Genomic DNA, 16,802 nt, shown 5'->3' with positions numbered 1-16,802 from the left:
GTTATCTCATTTCATCCTCACAACAATCCTGGGAGGTAAATTCTGTTATTTCCCCCATTTTCCAAATGAGGAACTGAGTAAAACAAGAGTTAAGTGACTTGCCCAAATTCATACAGCTACAGAAGAATTTGAGACTGGATGTGAGTTCAATGTGCCTCTGTAAAGGTATGGAAAAGATAAGTAGGGTTGGGAGAGGAAGAGTAGGGAAAATTATCTCACAAACGGGGTGCTCAAGAAGTCTATACAATCAAGGAAGACGAGGCAGAATAACGTAACAGACCCTTGAACCTCACTCTCAACTGAACTGGTCAAAAGAGAGAATACAACTGGGTAGAGATGAGTTTCACTCAACAGGGAAAAAGGGAGGGTTGATTATTAAGGGAGGGAATAGTCCTAAGCAAAACTAATTTTAACTAAGAATATACAAAAACATTTATAACTCTTTTTGTGCTAGCAAAGAACTGGAAATTAAGAAGCTGTCCATTATTGGGGAATGGTTGAACAAATTACATAAATGTGACAGGATATTATTGTGCAATAAGAAATGATGACAGTAATAGTGAGCAAATTCTAGAAAGACATTTAAACCAGTAGAGTAAAATGAGTAGAACCAAGAGAACAATTTACACTATAATAATATCATAAAGTAAACAACTTTGAAAACTTACAATCTGATCTTTGTAATGAATGACCATAATTCTGGAGGTTTCATGCAACTTACTTTCTAATAGGGAGGTATAGAACTGAAAATACAAACTGAGCTTTTTTTTTTTTGATAAAGATTTTTGTAATGGGCTTTGTTTTTCTTTCTCAATTGTGATGTATTCAGGGAAAAAGCAGATTTTTGCTGACAGAAAAAAAAATTTATTTTAGAAAATTACAATGATACCTTGCTTTTTAGATATCTTATTTATTTTAAATAAAGCATATAGGGGAAAGGGTAAGTTGAAGCTAAATGGAAAGATGGTATATAGTTGGAGAGGCAAATAAAAGACACTTTTGTCACATGCTCAAAGATAAGGAAAAACAATGAGGAGGGAGGAGGAGAGCTAGCATTTATATAGTGCTTTTAGTTTTGGGGGAAAAAAAAAACAACCATGAAAACAGTTGTGACTTATCCACTAGTATCTGTCAAAGGAAATGAGAAGACAGAGAAATCCAAAAAAGAACTTGATAAGACCCTTCAAATTAAAGCAAATCTATATGACTTTAATCCAAAGATACAAATAATAAAATTACTTCATGGAGCTTAGCTTACTGTTTATTAAAAAGCACTTTATTCCAAAGAGCAAAATACTGCTATTAAGCTCTCATCCAACAAGATATGTCAAAAGTATATGTCAAAAATCATGCAAAATTTTTTGATTCTGAGAATTGTTTGATAGTACTAATTATTCATATTAAGCAATAAGATGTTTATTCAAAGAAAGTGGTTTTGCTCATTTTTCTCTTCCATTTTTTCTTATAAAAATACCTTTGTTCTAAGAGAAGGAGGGGAGAAATAAAAGGGGAGGGAATATAGGCAACATAAAGACAAAAGGTGTTTACCACTAACATGGAAGATACATAGCCCAGAGTTCAAACCAATTAAGCTTATTCTTTTTATAGATGGGCAATTTCCTCATATTTTTCTCATTGTGGATGATACTATGTCAACTGAATCAAGTTCTAGAATATTGTATGACTTCCTAAATGAGGTTCAAAATCTCAAGAGTATAGCCTATTTGTTCACACTCGAAAAAACAAAGAGGAAGAATGCCTGACTGAATTATAAAATGAATGTGATTTGAAATGCTATGGACAATGCATAAAACTAGTCCATCAGCAGATATATCTTAGATAGAGAGATCTCATGCACAATGAACTGGACTAAAAAAAAACTAAAAAAAAAAAAGAAACAAAAAAGGCTGAAAAATTACAGCAATTTTAATGACCCCTTTGAAACAGACTTATCTTTTTTTTTTTTAAACAATTGATGCTACATGACTGCAAGTCATTGAATATAAATCTCCAAAGATTCAAATTTTTGTAGACTGACCAAAGGGTAGAGAAGGTAGATAGGCCCAATGGTTCAGAAAGATGTATAGCCAGAAAAGGAAAAGGGCCAGGAGGTGTATAAGAGTTACACAGCTAGAAAAGGAAAAATCGAAGAACAAGTGATGAACAAATGACAGCTCTTAATGCAGTCTGGTATTCACTCAATGTCAAGGAATTTAGAGCAGTACTCTCTATTTTGCTATAGGGATCTACCATGCAAAATTTATAGGAAGAATTAGGCAAAAATTTGTATTATAGATGGAGTAAGATTTTTTACAGTTAGAAAAATTATCCACATTGATAACAGATTTATCAAAGTATCCAAGTAAGTATTGGCTACAGCTCTCCATGGTTAACAAAAGTGCATACTCCTTCCACAACCTTCTCCTGAGCCCCAAATCTCAGGTTTCAGGAACTAGGCATCTATGTAAGGTTTCAACTGTTTCCACTATGGTTCCTGAAAGGAAACCCTTCAGACCACAAAAGAAAGCCAATGGATTTTTTAATATAAAATATTTACTCACTAATATTTTCTTTTTTGTGTCTGAAATTAGGCTTCCAGCCCCTTTTACAGAACAATTATGAGAAGGAAAAAGAGATGACAAGGAAGTTCAGAGCAGTCAGCAACAAAATAACAGAGGAAAGCTGGTACACTGGTACATTGAAGGACTAACTCCTTCCATGAGGTTTAGAATGCCTCAACACTTCCAAATCTTCCTGCTTAACAAACAACCCATTATTTGTTGAGTATTGTAAACTATAAAGAAATGGCAGGTGTTGATACTGATAGAAAACAGCAAACCTAAGTGCTGATCCTTTTGTGTTAAAGCACAGGGCCAATTTGTAGCTTCATTATATCCCAGAGGGAAATGTCAGCTTTAGAACAAGGGAATTCCAACTGCTATTTCCAATGTAACTAACTAACTCTGCTACTCATTCCAAAGAGCTCTTCTTGGCAGGCAAAATCTTCATAGATGAAGGTTATCAAAAAGAAGCTAGAACTCTGTGCAAGAAACTATAATTCTGGATTTCCAGGAAGATTATTAAATATCATCAAAGGGGCCAATGGCCTGGTTGAGGAAAGTAGCCTCAGAAATGAGAATTAATAAGTCTTGACATTCTGTTCAGAGAAAATCTCTACATTCTGTTGTGTGCTAAGGACAGATAAACTGAGGAAGCAGGAAGGAAAGGACTAGGAATAAGAAAAAATTATTTTTTGTGGGGGGAAAAAGAAAGGTGAAAAACTATGAAGAGAACACCTAAGTTCTCTGAGAAGAGTTGATATGTTAAGGTAAGGACTCTGGAGGTAAGGGTAAGGGTAACTCATTCACATAACTGATTTTGTATAGATCTAAAAATGAGATTGCCTTATTTTAATAATGTACTTAGTATTTTTGTGTAATTTGATCCTCACAAAAGTCTTGTGAAATAGGTTCCCTAGACTAATCCCCCTTGTATATGGTACAGTGAAAAGAGCACTGGCTTTGAAAGTATAGGACTGGCCAGGTTCAAACCCTGTCTTTTGCTACCTATATGAGGCAAGTCACATAATTTCTTTAGGCATCAATCTCATCTGTAAAACAAGGAAGTAATAATACCAGAAGGCTTTGTGGTCCTTTGCTCTAAATGTATGATCTTGTGAAACTGAAGCTCAAAACAGTAATTTGATCACAAAGCTAAGTGGCAATGTCATAATTGGAATACAGATCTCCACATTCCTAGTACAAAACACTATGACATCCCAATGATTTTCATTAATAAAATTCATTTCAGAATATGATTACAGTAACACTATCCTTCATCTAGACAGATGTTACTCCTGACAACAAGATGATAAGAATACAGAATGAGACACATTTTTGGCAGTAGCCAACATGGGAATTTGTTTTGCTTAATTTAAGCACATTTGCTGAAAGGATTTTGATTTTCTTTCTTTCCAGTAGATGAGGGAAAGGTAGCAAGGAGACAAAATGCTTTAAAGTTTAAAAAAAGAGAGATAATGTTACTAAACCTATCATCAGAACTGAGCTTTGAAGTTGATAGTAGTGGGACTGGATTTGTTCCTGATCTCCGTGTGTGTGTGTGTGTGTGTGTGTGTGTGTGTGTGTGTGTGTGTGTGCACAAACATACATACATATATGTTAACAATGAAGGGTATGGTTTTAGACTGTAGATCAAGAGGGAGTTAAGTGGGTCCTGAAGAAACCAAAACCATAACCTTGGCCTCATCTGCATGTGGCTTCTAGTCACAATAATAAAAATGTGACTAGTGGCAATGTAGAAAGAAAAAAGTATTTCTTTCATTCTATAGAAATCAGGAAAACCCTGAACTCACGGACTGCCATCAAGTCAGCTTATATTTAATCTAGGATTAAAATTTTTAAATTCACAATTTATAATCTTTATTCACTTACATAAAGCAGCTGGAAGAATATACTGATTCAGCCTTTGCCCAGAAGCCTCAACATTGACTCACTTGTGCAACCTTGGTCTTTAAGTAACTGAATCACTCTAAGGTTTGATTATTCCCATATCATAGGTTAAGACATTATCTATGACCATTCTCTTTGCACAGAAATAGTCAGAAAAAGAAGAAAACGTTTCTGAAAATATGTTAAACTCTTTGAAGGACAAACCATTTGGGGAAAGTAATATTGAGTAATTCCCAGCCTATCGTATACCTCTTTGGGATAGCACTTAGCTTTTGACCCCTTTGGCTGGACTATCACTTTCTCTAGGGCTCCCCTGAACTAGAGACTCACCTCACAAACTGATCTCGCCCACCCACTGCAAATTGGTGAGTGTTGGCGGGGTTCACGTAGATTGTGTATAGCCCAACTTTCTTCTCCTTCTCCTTCGTCACCACCAGTTTCCTTTAAGAGTAGAAGAGCATACACAGTTACATTCCCCAAAGGGTCCAGATGGTCACGGCAAGTGAGAGCAGGGAGAGAGGCGCAGACAGGGCTGACAAGAAACCAAACAGATTCTCATTTGGAAAGAGAGAAAAGAGCTTTTCTTGTTCCAAAGTTAAAAAAATACAAAAAAAAACACATATTTACCATACGTTACACTTCAGAAGTTTTAAACACCTCTAAGGAATTCTCTTTAATAAAGTACAACCAAATAATTTTCTGGAGTGTTTTTTTGAGCTAGCACATTCTGAAGACACTTGCTACTTTTGTTATTTCATGACCTTTTTGCACAAAGACCAAAGGACCTAATCAGCATGACATCATTTCTTTTCTCTTCTTTCTTTTTTTAAATAATCCTTACCTTCCATCTTAGAATCAATATTGTGTATTAGTTCCAAGGCAGAAGAGCAGTAAGGGTTGGGCAATGAGTGTGACTTGCCTAGGGTCACACAGCTAGGAAGTGTCTAAATCCAGATTTGAACCCAGGGACCTCTTGTTTCTAGGCCTGGGTCTCAATCCACTGAGCCACCTAGCTGCCCCCAAAATGGCATAATTTCAAAACAACATTAAATTGAGATTACACAGATAACAGCACTCTCACCTAAGATCTCCCAGACCTTTACCTACAAATAGTTCTCTGTAATCTGTTGGAGAGGAAAAATTATACATAGAAGGCTGAAATGAATCTTCTAGTCACCTCGATTATGTCTTTTAGACAAATGACACTTTAAATCAGACTTATAAATGAGCATCAAAAAATAACAAGCCCTAACGTGTCCTAGCAAAGGAATATTATCAAAGGGAAATAGCATCCTTAACCATCTCTTGGAATCAAAGCTGTGGTTTGTTTGTGAACTGTAAGTCTGAAAAACCAGTCCAGGACATTCTTCTGACTATACTACAGGAAAGGCTGTCTCCCAGAGTTCTAAGGTCTGGGGTCAATCATTCTGACCCTGAAATTTCAGGGATAACCAAATCATATAGCATGTCTTTTCACATAGGTGCAATAAGATTAAAATAAAAGGCAGGGCAGCTCCAGAAGTGGGAAGGAAAGAAGGGATGGGAGTAAATATGAATCATGTAACCATGAAAAAATATTTTAAAATACATAAATAAATTTTTAAAAATAAAATAAAGGGCAGGGGAAAACTAACACAAAAAGTTAATACAAAGTCTGAGCAGGAGTAAGTTACAGATTTAATGGCTTTAGCTTAGTGAGACTACATGTATATTGAACATAATCTTTTTTAGTATGAGTTGCCAGGTCCAATTTCTCCCCATTCAGGGCCAAAATTTTAAGGATTTATACAACAGAATCTAGCTATTCACTGTATTCTGATTAAAGTAGAAATGGAGGCTCAGTAAGAATAAGTGGGCTACTATAAAAAGGAATTTATTATTCCTTTTTCAATTTAATGGGGCACCTGGAGGTCTCTTGCTATAGAGACATAGGAATTAATCAGTCCACAGGCAGTAGAAACCATAGATATAGGAAGGAGAAACCATAAAGATGGGGAGGGAGGTAGAAGAAGGTTACAAAAGGGGTCGAGCATCAATTGGTTGGCCTGTCAGTTGCTGACTGTTAGGGGGAATCAGTGGCTGACATAACGGTCAGCCAGTTTCAGAAAATTAGGGCTGGCAGTTGCAGAGAAGTAGAAGTTGGCTACTGGGCATGAGTTGGTCATTAAAGGTTGGTTGTTGGGGGGTGGGGTGAGGGGGGTGGTGGTGATTAGTTAGTGGTATTGATGTTTAGTTGCTGGAATATAAAGTCGGGCCTGAGCTTACTGAGAGGGCTTTTGGCTTTAGCCTTTATAGGGCTTTTTTGCCTTTTGGGATTTGGGGATTTTGGCTTTTGGTTTGGGCTGTTAGGTTTTTTCCCCTTCCTTGAACTTTTTGGAAGGTGGCTGGTCTTTGTTGATAGACCTAATTGGGGTTGGATTAAACACTGATTAGGCTGGTTTTGATTGGGCTAGACTGGGTTGGAACTTTGTGTGGTGGTTGTTATTGGAGATAGTTATAGGCAGTTATAGGTAGACTAGTATAGATTAGGAAATTTTCTTTCTCTACCTCTTTCCTATATTCCTCTCCTTTACTATATTCATTTTACTATATTCTTTTACTATCTCTATTTTAATTAAATTAAACTGTTAATTGTTAAAAGCTGCTAGAAGTTTTCTCTGGCTTAAAGGAATAATATTAATTTACAACTCTACTATATTCTCATTAAAACTTAAGTTATTAAAAGCTGCTTTCTTATTTTGTCAAAACTCCTATTTTAACCCTTACATTACCTAGGTTACCTATCAATGAGTTTTATTATTATTATTAAGGTTTTATTCAATGTATATTCTTTATTTTTAATTACTGTCATTCTAAAACAGGGTGTAGGTTCAAAGCTTAGATCTTTAAAAAAAAAAAAGGTCAAGCTAAAGTGTTACCTAGACTCAAACTCTGGAGAATTAGTTTCCACAATTTGTTCTAACTTAAGCAAAGAGTTGAGGAGGTATCTACTGAAAGACTGAACAGTATCTACATTTTTGCTACTCTATGAGTGGCAGAACTTACAGCAATACAGTCAGTCAAAAAGGTGTTACTACTAACCTGCAAGAAAATGTTAGACTTTAAAAGCAAAGCAGGAAAATCAAAACTGCAGAGGAGGATGCAGAGCTTTGATTTTTGTAGCTTTACTCATTTCTGGTGCCATGGTAACCAAAAGATATAACACAACCTTGACAACCAGTTTCTTTATCAGGAAACTATTTCGGTATCCTCTCTGAATGGTCAGAAACATCTAATCTGGAACTATTTTATTTTATTTCAAAGTCTTTAAATCTTTTTATGTTAAGTGAGTTGGAAACAGAGACCACAATGGAGAATAATGGCCCTGAGCAGAGTGTAGGACTCATAGGAGATAACCATTTGGGGCCAATACTGCCGTTTTCCTTAACAGCCAGAGGTTTCTTCTTTGTCAGTTCATATAGGATCTGACTCCCTAGGATGACTGAACTCACAAAACTTCCTACAATCCCATGGTACTCATTGATGGCAAAATGAAGACTATGGATAGTTTGGCTGGAGTCTAAGGTCTACTAATGAATGATCCCTGGCAAGTCACACTCAGTTATATTGTCATTCAAACAGAATAATTCCTTCTCCTCTCAATGGTCAATATGGGGGATAAGTGCTTTGAGTTCTCTGAAGATACTTTAAAAACAATTAATCTAGGTATCAGAGAGAAGCAAAGTAGATTTGGGAAAAGAATTGGGTTGGAATCCCACTTCTGCAAGATTATAGGCAAGTCATAATCTCTCTAAGCCTTAATTTCCTTTTCTGTAAAGTGAGGATAATAATACCTCTAGTAAGAGTTGTTGTGAGGTTCAAATGAATACATTTAAATACCTAAGTATATCTGCAACATTCTTTGTAAACTTAAAGTATTATATAACTAAATGGAAGCAAGTGAAATGATTAATAAGCATGAGTAGAAATAAATTCAGCATGCTTATTTTAAAATGACAAGTCAAGAATATTGTCCAGCAGAGAGGGAGCAAAAACTCACATGTTTTTCTTTGGACAAGCTATACCAAACTACCTCCCACCAGCTATAGGAATCCCTCCTCTCAGATAGCAACTTAGCCACTTTATCTCTTTATTAGAGCCCTTGATAATCTCACCAACTATAAGAGATTAAAGCATTTTCTATATGCAAATAAATTCCTTGATAGTAAGTATCCCTTACCTATGAATATAGTACAACTGGATTCAATTACCCCACAAATAGTAGGGCGGAAAAAGTAATAAAAATGTAGTACAACCTGAAAATGGTAATCAAAAGACTTCAATTCTTATTCTTGCTAGGTGACAACGGGCAAGTTACTTAACCTTAACTTACAATGAAATCCAGTGGCACTGGCCTCCTAGCTGTTTTTTGAACAAGACACACCATCTCCTGATTTTATTATATTTTCATCATCTGTCCCCTATGCTTGGAAATCTCTCCTTTCTCATCTCCATCTCCTGGCCTTGCTAGCTTCATTCAAGTGCCATGTACAATCCCTCTCTTGACTATAATTTATCTTGCATGTACATAGTTGTCTACATATTTCCCACATTACATGATGAGCTCTTTGAGGGGAACTATTTTTTGTCTTTCTCTTTATTATTGGTGCCTGAAACATAGTAGATACTTAATAGATGCTTGCTGACTGATTTTTACACTTCTTTTTTTCTCATTTATAAAATAAATCTAACACTAAAAATTTCCCTAAATTCTCACTCTGATAATTCATTTTACTGCACACCTCAAATCTAGTCAAATCTTGCTCCTCTTTTATATATAATTTCCTATAATCAGTCATCCTTTAATCTTTATCCCTTCCATTACTGGATTTAATATATATTCTCAGTGAGCTGTTAACTAGATTTTCTGCCTTAAGCACTTCATTCCATATGCTTCAATGTTGATAAAAATATTTTCTCTGAAGATTTCTCTGAAAGAGCTTTCCATTTCTTGTGACCCTATAGTGTTTTCCTGCTGTCCTATGAATCAAAACCAAGATCTTTACCCAGTTTTAAAGCTTTCCATTGGGGCCCAATAAAATTCACACTATTTTCTATGTCCTCACCCTTCTTTTTTCTCTATGGCAAACTTCTTAAAGTCCCTTCATATGGTCAATCCATCCACAGCACTCTATAAAGTTATACCATATTTATAAAATGAACTCCCCTCATTAAAGAAGCCAAGATATATGCTTTCCTTTCATTATTTAAGCAATTCTTGAAATTCCAACTACTTCAGTTCTCAGATTAAAAGGTAGGTAAACAGCACTATTACCTAAACTCTAGAAACACCCTTTTATCTTCTGATACCATTTTTTATGTACAGTGTATATACTATGGAATCCCTTGATAATTTTCTTCTTTGAAACAAAACTAATAATCATTTAAAAAGATGAATATGAATCAGTTCTTCATTAAAAACAATCACATTAAGATAGTTGGTTTGAATTAAAATTTAGGTAAAATGAGCATAAGATTATATATTATTATACTTTAATATATTTGTTTCCAGTTCACTATTCAACTACTTATTGATCCTTTAATTACATTTGTGTTAACTCCCAGAAGGCAAAGCTTACCCAACACACAATAGATCACATACTCCTTTTTCCCCCCTTTCTATAACCAAAGATGTAACTAAAAGATGTTTTAAAACTCTTTGTCTCTTGCTGAGAAGAAAACAATAAAACAGGGAGGGTGTTAAGAACATAAAAAAGAAAAAAAGAAAAAGGAGAAACTATAGATGTATATAAACTACAGAAGACTCCAACCTAATGTTGACATCTAGTACTGAATAAAAATTCATGCCATACAGAGAACTCTTGACCGCATTACTGTTATCAGGCAATGAAAAGGGCCAGGGATACTTACGATGCTGGTCGGTCTTGTCGGAGGTCAATGGTGAAGACAACTGCATCTTCACCAGCAGACAGGAAAGTACAGGGAGAGTCTGGCTCCAAGGCCAACTACAGAAGGCAAAAGAAAGGTGATGGGTATATAAAGATCACAGAGGTTCATCTAGTCAATTCCCCTACCTCCAGGCTAGAAGGGACAACACAAAATAACAGAAAACAAAAAATGTCTACTTGCTAAAGAGATCATTTAAGTCTGTTCCCTGCCTTGTGTCAGATAGTTAGTTTGCTTGTTCTATACATAGAGACAGTGGTTTACCTGACCTGAAGCAATATAGGCACATTAACAGTGAGAGAAATAAGTATATCAACATCATTACCCTTTCTCAAATGAATTCAATTTAACCACTTAAAAGGAGGATAGAAGTAAAGAAGAGGAGAAAGACAGAGATTATACCATCTTACAAAACTCAGGCAGTCAGTCATGAGGGTAGATTTCTTTTATTTCCTATTCTATGATAGCCAGACATTATAGGAATGACTCTTAAAGAGATGTCTAGGTTGATCACAATCCACTTAGAATTTTAGTGAGAAAGATGGTAAAGTTCCTAAATTTCAATGGCTAAGAAGATCACTGTACTTGTCCTAGGGTATGATGGCTGGTAGCCATCAACATGATGTTGCCATGACTGCCTGACCTATATTCCCTGGGCTAAATATGGCTCCTGAAAACACAGTGCTATTTGTAAGAGCAGAAGTGAAATTCTTAAAAATGATAAGTCAAGCTACTTATATTACCACAGGGCTGTTAAGATGTTCTGAAGAACTAAGGGGAATGGAAAGGGTAGCAGACCCCAGAGATATTGTTCAGAATGGAGGCCAAGCAATAAATAAGATAGACACAACCCTCTACTCTTAAAAATCTGTTCTTTTCCATAATACTGGTTCCGTCATTCTCTCCTCTTACTTTACAAAACTTAGGGCTGATGGAGAATAAACAGATACTTTACTTTTTAAGGCAAAGAAAGAGGAAACACAAGGGAAAAGGAGCTTAACTGAATTACTAAACGTCAAGGGAGGGTCAGGGAGTTTGAGAGCTGTATTGGACCTTCTGGTAGTCATGTAGTTCAACTTAAATATGAAAAAGAATCCTCTGAACATCATACCTGAGAAGTAATCTTCTAGTCTTCTCTTGGAAGACCTCTGGCAAGGGACAACTTGCTACCTCTCATGGCAACCCATTCCATTTTTGAATAGTTCTGTTAGGAAGTGTTTCTTTATATCAAGTCTAAATTTTTCTTTATATCAAGTCTAAATTTGCCCCTGCAATTTTTAACCACTGCTTCTAGTTTTGCCCTCTGGGGCCAAGAAAAAAAAGAATCCAGGCCTTCATCTATGTAGTAAACTTTCATGTACTTGAAAACAGTTATCATATACTTCTAAGGCTTCTTTTCTCAAGGTTAAATTTTTACCACTTCCTTCAATCAATCCTCACAAGTTCCTTCACTATTTTAGATATCTTCCTCTGAATACTAAGACTCAAAAACAATATTCTAATTCAGGGCTCTTAACCTTAGACCTGTAAATCTTGTTTATTGAAAAAATATTTTGATAACTCTGCTTTAATATAATTAGTTTCCTTTATAATCTTATGGTTTTTAATTTTAGGCATTTAAAAACATTATTTTAGCAATCCATAGGCTTCACCAACTGCCAAAGGTGTCCATGATATCAAAAAAACTAAGAACTTAAATTATTGTCTAACAAGGACAGAGAGGAACTCTAACTTCCTTAATTCCTAGGAGGTAACCCCAAAGTAAACCCCAACCTGGGGTAGCCTTCTTGGTTGCTACATCATGCCATTTACTCATATTGAGCTTTCGGTCTACCAATAGCCTTAGTCTTTTTTTTCAGATGGACTGTTATCTAGCCATTAATCCTTAATTGTATCCTTTGAAACTAATTTTTTTAACCTCGGTAAGACCTTAATTCACTTCAATTCTATCTGATCTTATTCAATTAAGCACAATATTTTAGCCCTTCAAAATCTTTAAATCTTGTGTTAGATATCCCTCCCAGCTTTGTGTCCTGAAAAATATGCCAGGGTCTTTAGCCAAGTTTTTGATAAAAATGTTATATAGCACAAAGCCAAGAACAGATTCTTATAAGGAATTAAATTTTATGGTTGGGCTAAACATATGAGAATTTTAAGATAATACTGTGGTCACCAATTTAAAAATATTACCGCTCAAGTCAAAATGACTCTTAGCAACTTTTATTTACCAAAAACAAATAAACAAACAAATGAATAAATAAACGACTGGATAAATAAATAAATAAATTAGGTGGGGAGCGTGAAAGTAGAGAAGTGAAAAAGAGGACAGAGGAGATGTCTATCCTACCACACTAAATATTTTCTCTGGTGACCATTCAACTCCAGCAGGGCTCATTAACCCCAACTGGAGGGCCCGGTGTTAAATTAAACAAGGTTCCACTCATGTAGCCTCCTCTAAGAAGGTGGCCTCTCTGAAATTAATCTCTCCAGAAGCCAGGAAAAGTGGGTCAGCTTCTCACTCACCCTGGTCAAAGCTCCAAAAAAGAAGATCCAGGAGCATTCTTACCAGAGGCACAAACTTCCTATCCCTTCCTCCACTTCAGGGAGACCAATTGCAGTCTTTAAATTTGCTTAGCACTGTCCAGGGAGTGGTCACTCGTTTCTGAGTGTCACCCACTTTAGCAAGTGGCCTGCTAACCTCCCCTACTTAGTATTAAGTAGAGGTGTCTATGCTTTTGGTTGATTAAATTTAAAAATAGGCAAGGGGAGTCAATCCCATCTTCACACTCTCTACAGCCCTCTATTGTAGATCTCCTTCCTAAGGCTCATAGAACAATTAATGATTTTCCTTGGGTATCAGACATTCAACCAATATTGATCTACATAATTATCCTGTAATCTAACCAACTCTCTCTATCTTTTCTAAAACATATGCATAAGAATCTGAAATGCTCTACTCAAATCTAGACAAATTACAGAATTGACTTAATTTATTAGGTTGGGAACCTTGTATAAAAAGAAAGTAAGATGCTATTTTGAGATGATCTGATCTTAATGAAATCATGTTGGTTCTCTGTGACCATCTCCACCCCCCCAACCCCCGCCATGCTCACTAACCATCCTTTATATTAATAATATATATTGGAATATTGACAGGAATCAAAGTCAAGCTCACTAGCTTATAATTTAAATTTGTCATTCTCTTCCACTTTTAAAAATCATGACAATCTGTCTTTGTTTCCATTCCTTTCTTTGATCCTCCTTTTTCCCTCTAATATAGTTTTCTAACCTTTTTGTTGTCTTTTCTTCACCAGTTTAACATGATGTGAACTTTAGCCCTCTTGACCTTATTCTCTCACATGCTTTTGTATTCATCTTTCAATCGAAAGACTGTCCTTGCTGCTATCCTTTGAAAATTGTTTTTGAAAATATAAATTGGCTGGTGAATTCCTTTTTACCCATGGCAGCATCTTTAGACAACTCCCCATTTTCCTCCTCTTAATAATTGTTTCTCTTTGTGTCTCTATAATCTTATTTCTGAGAACTTGCCATCCCTACTCAGCTAACTGTAGAATTTAAATTTAGTTCATGGACTCCTCCCTTTCTTTTCTCTGAATCCTCCCTCGATTTCTTCTCCTCCTATCACAAATTCAAGTGCAAAATGGTTATTTTCTGCCAAGGTTTACATTATTTCTTCCCAGAAACTAGTTCTTCCTTACTAATAAAGATCAGCTTCAAAACAGAATTTCTCATTAATTTCATTCACTTATGAAGAATGAAATTATCATTAAGTCAAGTAAAGACAGTGAAGGTTAGGTGGTTACCTTATGGGAGGCTCCCTTGTGCTGGGCAACACGTTTGGTGTTCTTGCAGCACTGTGTGGCGGACAGCTCTGCTACCCGCACCTGCCCATCACGGGCACACATGGCAAGAGTCGAGTCACCACTGTTGGGGAGAAACTTGGCCTAGATCATGCAAGACAGGAAAAGGAACACAAAGGAAATCAAGAGTATTAAGGTCAGCCAAGTAATGACAATGGCCCTAGAAGGCCCTCTTTTTCTTCACTAGGTGAATAAGTTGTATCCACCTAGAGACTGAGAGGTAAGTTCTCCTCTTCATGCTGCTGGCTATTGCAAAATTACTTCTTTTTGCAATTTAGAAGGATAAACACAAGGAAAGATGGGAAGGGGGGAGTTCTTTGAAAATAAATGAATATTATCATCTGTTTCAGGTGATGGATTATTATATAATGATAAAACTGCATAAGTAAACTGAGGAACAGGTTTATGGTAAGAATAAAGGAGAAAATTGGGTATGAGAGGAATCAAGAAATACAACAGGGAAAGAAGGAAAACATAAATCTCTTGATTCTAGAAATAAATTTTGGAGGAGAAACTACCTGGTTAGGCAAGGAAAATAATGCTTGGGGATACTAATACCACTCAAGACCACTCATGTGTTTTGGGTAAATTATCCTGGGGATGCATGTATACCACTTATGTTATTTATGAATTTAAAGCACTATAAATATGGTGTTCCATTCTTACCAGACACAGGGCAAAGAGAGGGGTTTCCTCACAAGATCACTCTGTAGCTGGAACACAGGAATTTTGAAACTTTTGCTATATTAGAATTATCTTCATCTTACCAGAATCAGATGCAGGACCTAGGAAGTCCTAATTCTACTATCTTGAATCCCCCCAAGAGATAGGAAGATAATAAGTAGAAAACCTGGCTCTCCAACTAACCTGGACAATTAAATACTATTTCCTTCCTTCTCTTATGCTGATACCATAATGTTCCCCTGACTCACCTGGAAAACATTGCTTTTATGGCCACTCTCAAAGTCCAATACAGGTCGCCTCCGAACCCAATCCCACACCACCACCTTGAGGTCATCACTGCCACTGGCCAGCCAGGTGCCACGCTGGTTAAAGTGCAGGGTGTTAACACAACCAGTATGGCCCTCTAGCCCATGCTGCAGACGGAAGCGTTGCACAAAGACTCGTGCTCCACAAGCTTCATATACAAATCGAGCACTTGAGCCCAGTTCCCGCTCTCTCAGGGCTGGGAGGGCCTGCCATCGGGGCCGGGGCAAAGCTGATGTCTCTGAGGCCACCCAGTCCTCAAGGGCTCGTTCATCATCCGATGAGTCCTGTTCACGATTGGCTCGCTTGCGCTGAACCCGGCGCCGGGGCTGCTCTTCTTCCTCCTCCTCCTCCTCCTCTTCCTCTTCTTCTTCCTCTTCCTCCTCTTCTGAGCGGTCATGGACCCGGTTTTCATCATTAATGGAGTAGTGGCCAGTGTCCTCCATACTATCAGAGTCCTTCTCTTCACCTGAGCTCTCTGTGTCTGTGCCTCGGCTTTCTGTGCTGGTGCGATTGGGGCCACCCCCATCATCCCCAGTTAGGCTCAGGCTTAGGTCTGAAGCCTCAACCTCGATGCCTGAGGATGTTTCTCTCCCCTCTTCTGTCCCAGACATTTCCTCTGGACTGCTAGATAAGCTTCCTATGTAGGAGAGGGAGGAGTAGAAAAGATATCATATAAGAAGTCAATAGGGGCCATGGCTTCAGTTCAGGAAATCCTAACAATAGGCTCAGGAACCTAGTTTGGCACTCTCATCATATTAACTTGAGAACAGTAATTTCTTAAAGAAAGACTTCAACACTATGAAGATGGTATGAATTTCATCATTACCACTATGACTGAGAGGTTAAGTAGAGGGCTCAGAGAGAATAAGTGATAGAGGCCACACCAGAGTTCATGTTCATTCTGAACCCGACACTCTCCTTTATGCTACATAGTTGGGCCCAGACCATAAACACTCTTGACACAGAGTAAGAAAACCCAGGAAACTCTAGACTAGAATAAGCCTAAAGAAACTTTCATAAATAGTGGGCCATGAATCCAGAGGAGCACTTGGCATATATTCTCAGGGTCCTACTGCATGTGTATTGATTAGTGGTTGTTCGGTTTTTTTAAAACCTGTATTTAACAAACAAATTCTGTGTATTGGTTAAGGGACTTGCCCAAGGTCATACAGCTAGGAAGTGTGTGAGGCCAAATTTTAACTCAGGACCTCCTGTCTCCAGGCCTGGTTCTCAATCCACTAAACCATCTAGCTGTTCCCCATTGATTAGGTCTACCTAGCACCAACAATAATGAAAGAAGACAGTATCCTTATATACTTATATACAATCTTATGCATCATGAAGGAATTCTTTTTGGCAAGGGAAGAGAACAGCTCAATTGAAGTCTCCTGAGTGCTGAAGAGAGTTATTCTAGCTTCTAATTAAGGAAAACATCACCACCTTCTATTTCATATATAGTCTTATTTCCTGTTAGGATATTTCTTATCCATTTCCACCATCAGCTTTATTTAGCACT

General features: G+C 36.9%; 1 protein-coding gene across 12 annotated transcripts in view; it reads right to left on the bottom strand.

The window, feature by feature from the left end:
* Positions 1-16,802, bottom strand: part of DCAF8 (DDB1 and CUL4 associated factor 8) — an 85,711-nt gene that overhangs the window by 50,170 nt on the left and 18,739 nt on the right. For all 12 annotated transcript variants that reach the window (XM_007481655.3, XM_007481656.3, XM_056816169.1 and 9 more), the window contains 4 exons: positions 15,229-15,923; positions 14,240-14,380; positions 10,380-10,474; positions 4,800-4,910 (listed from right to left, as the gene is read on the bottom strand). In XM_007481655.3, the coding sequence (XP_007481717.1) occupies positions 4,800-4,910; positions 10,380-10,474; positions 14,240-14,380; positions 15,229-15,923 (1,042 nt within the window). The remainder of the gene's footprint in view (positions 1-4,799; positions 4,911-10,379; positions 10,475-14,239; positions 14,381-15,228; positions 15,924-16,802) is intronic.

Source organism: Monodelphis domestica, chromosome 2 (assembly GCF_027887165.1).
Source record: "Monodelphis domestica isolate mMonDom1 chromosome 2, mMonDom1.pri, whole genome shotgun sequence".
NCBI classification, from domain to species: Eukaryota; Metazoa; Chordata; class Mammalia; order Didelphimorphia; family Didelphidae; genus Monodelphis; species Monodelphis domestica.
The sequence above is the reverse complement of the archived record's forward strand: the minus strand, read 5'-3'. Positions and strand labels throughout refer to the sequence as shown.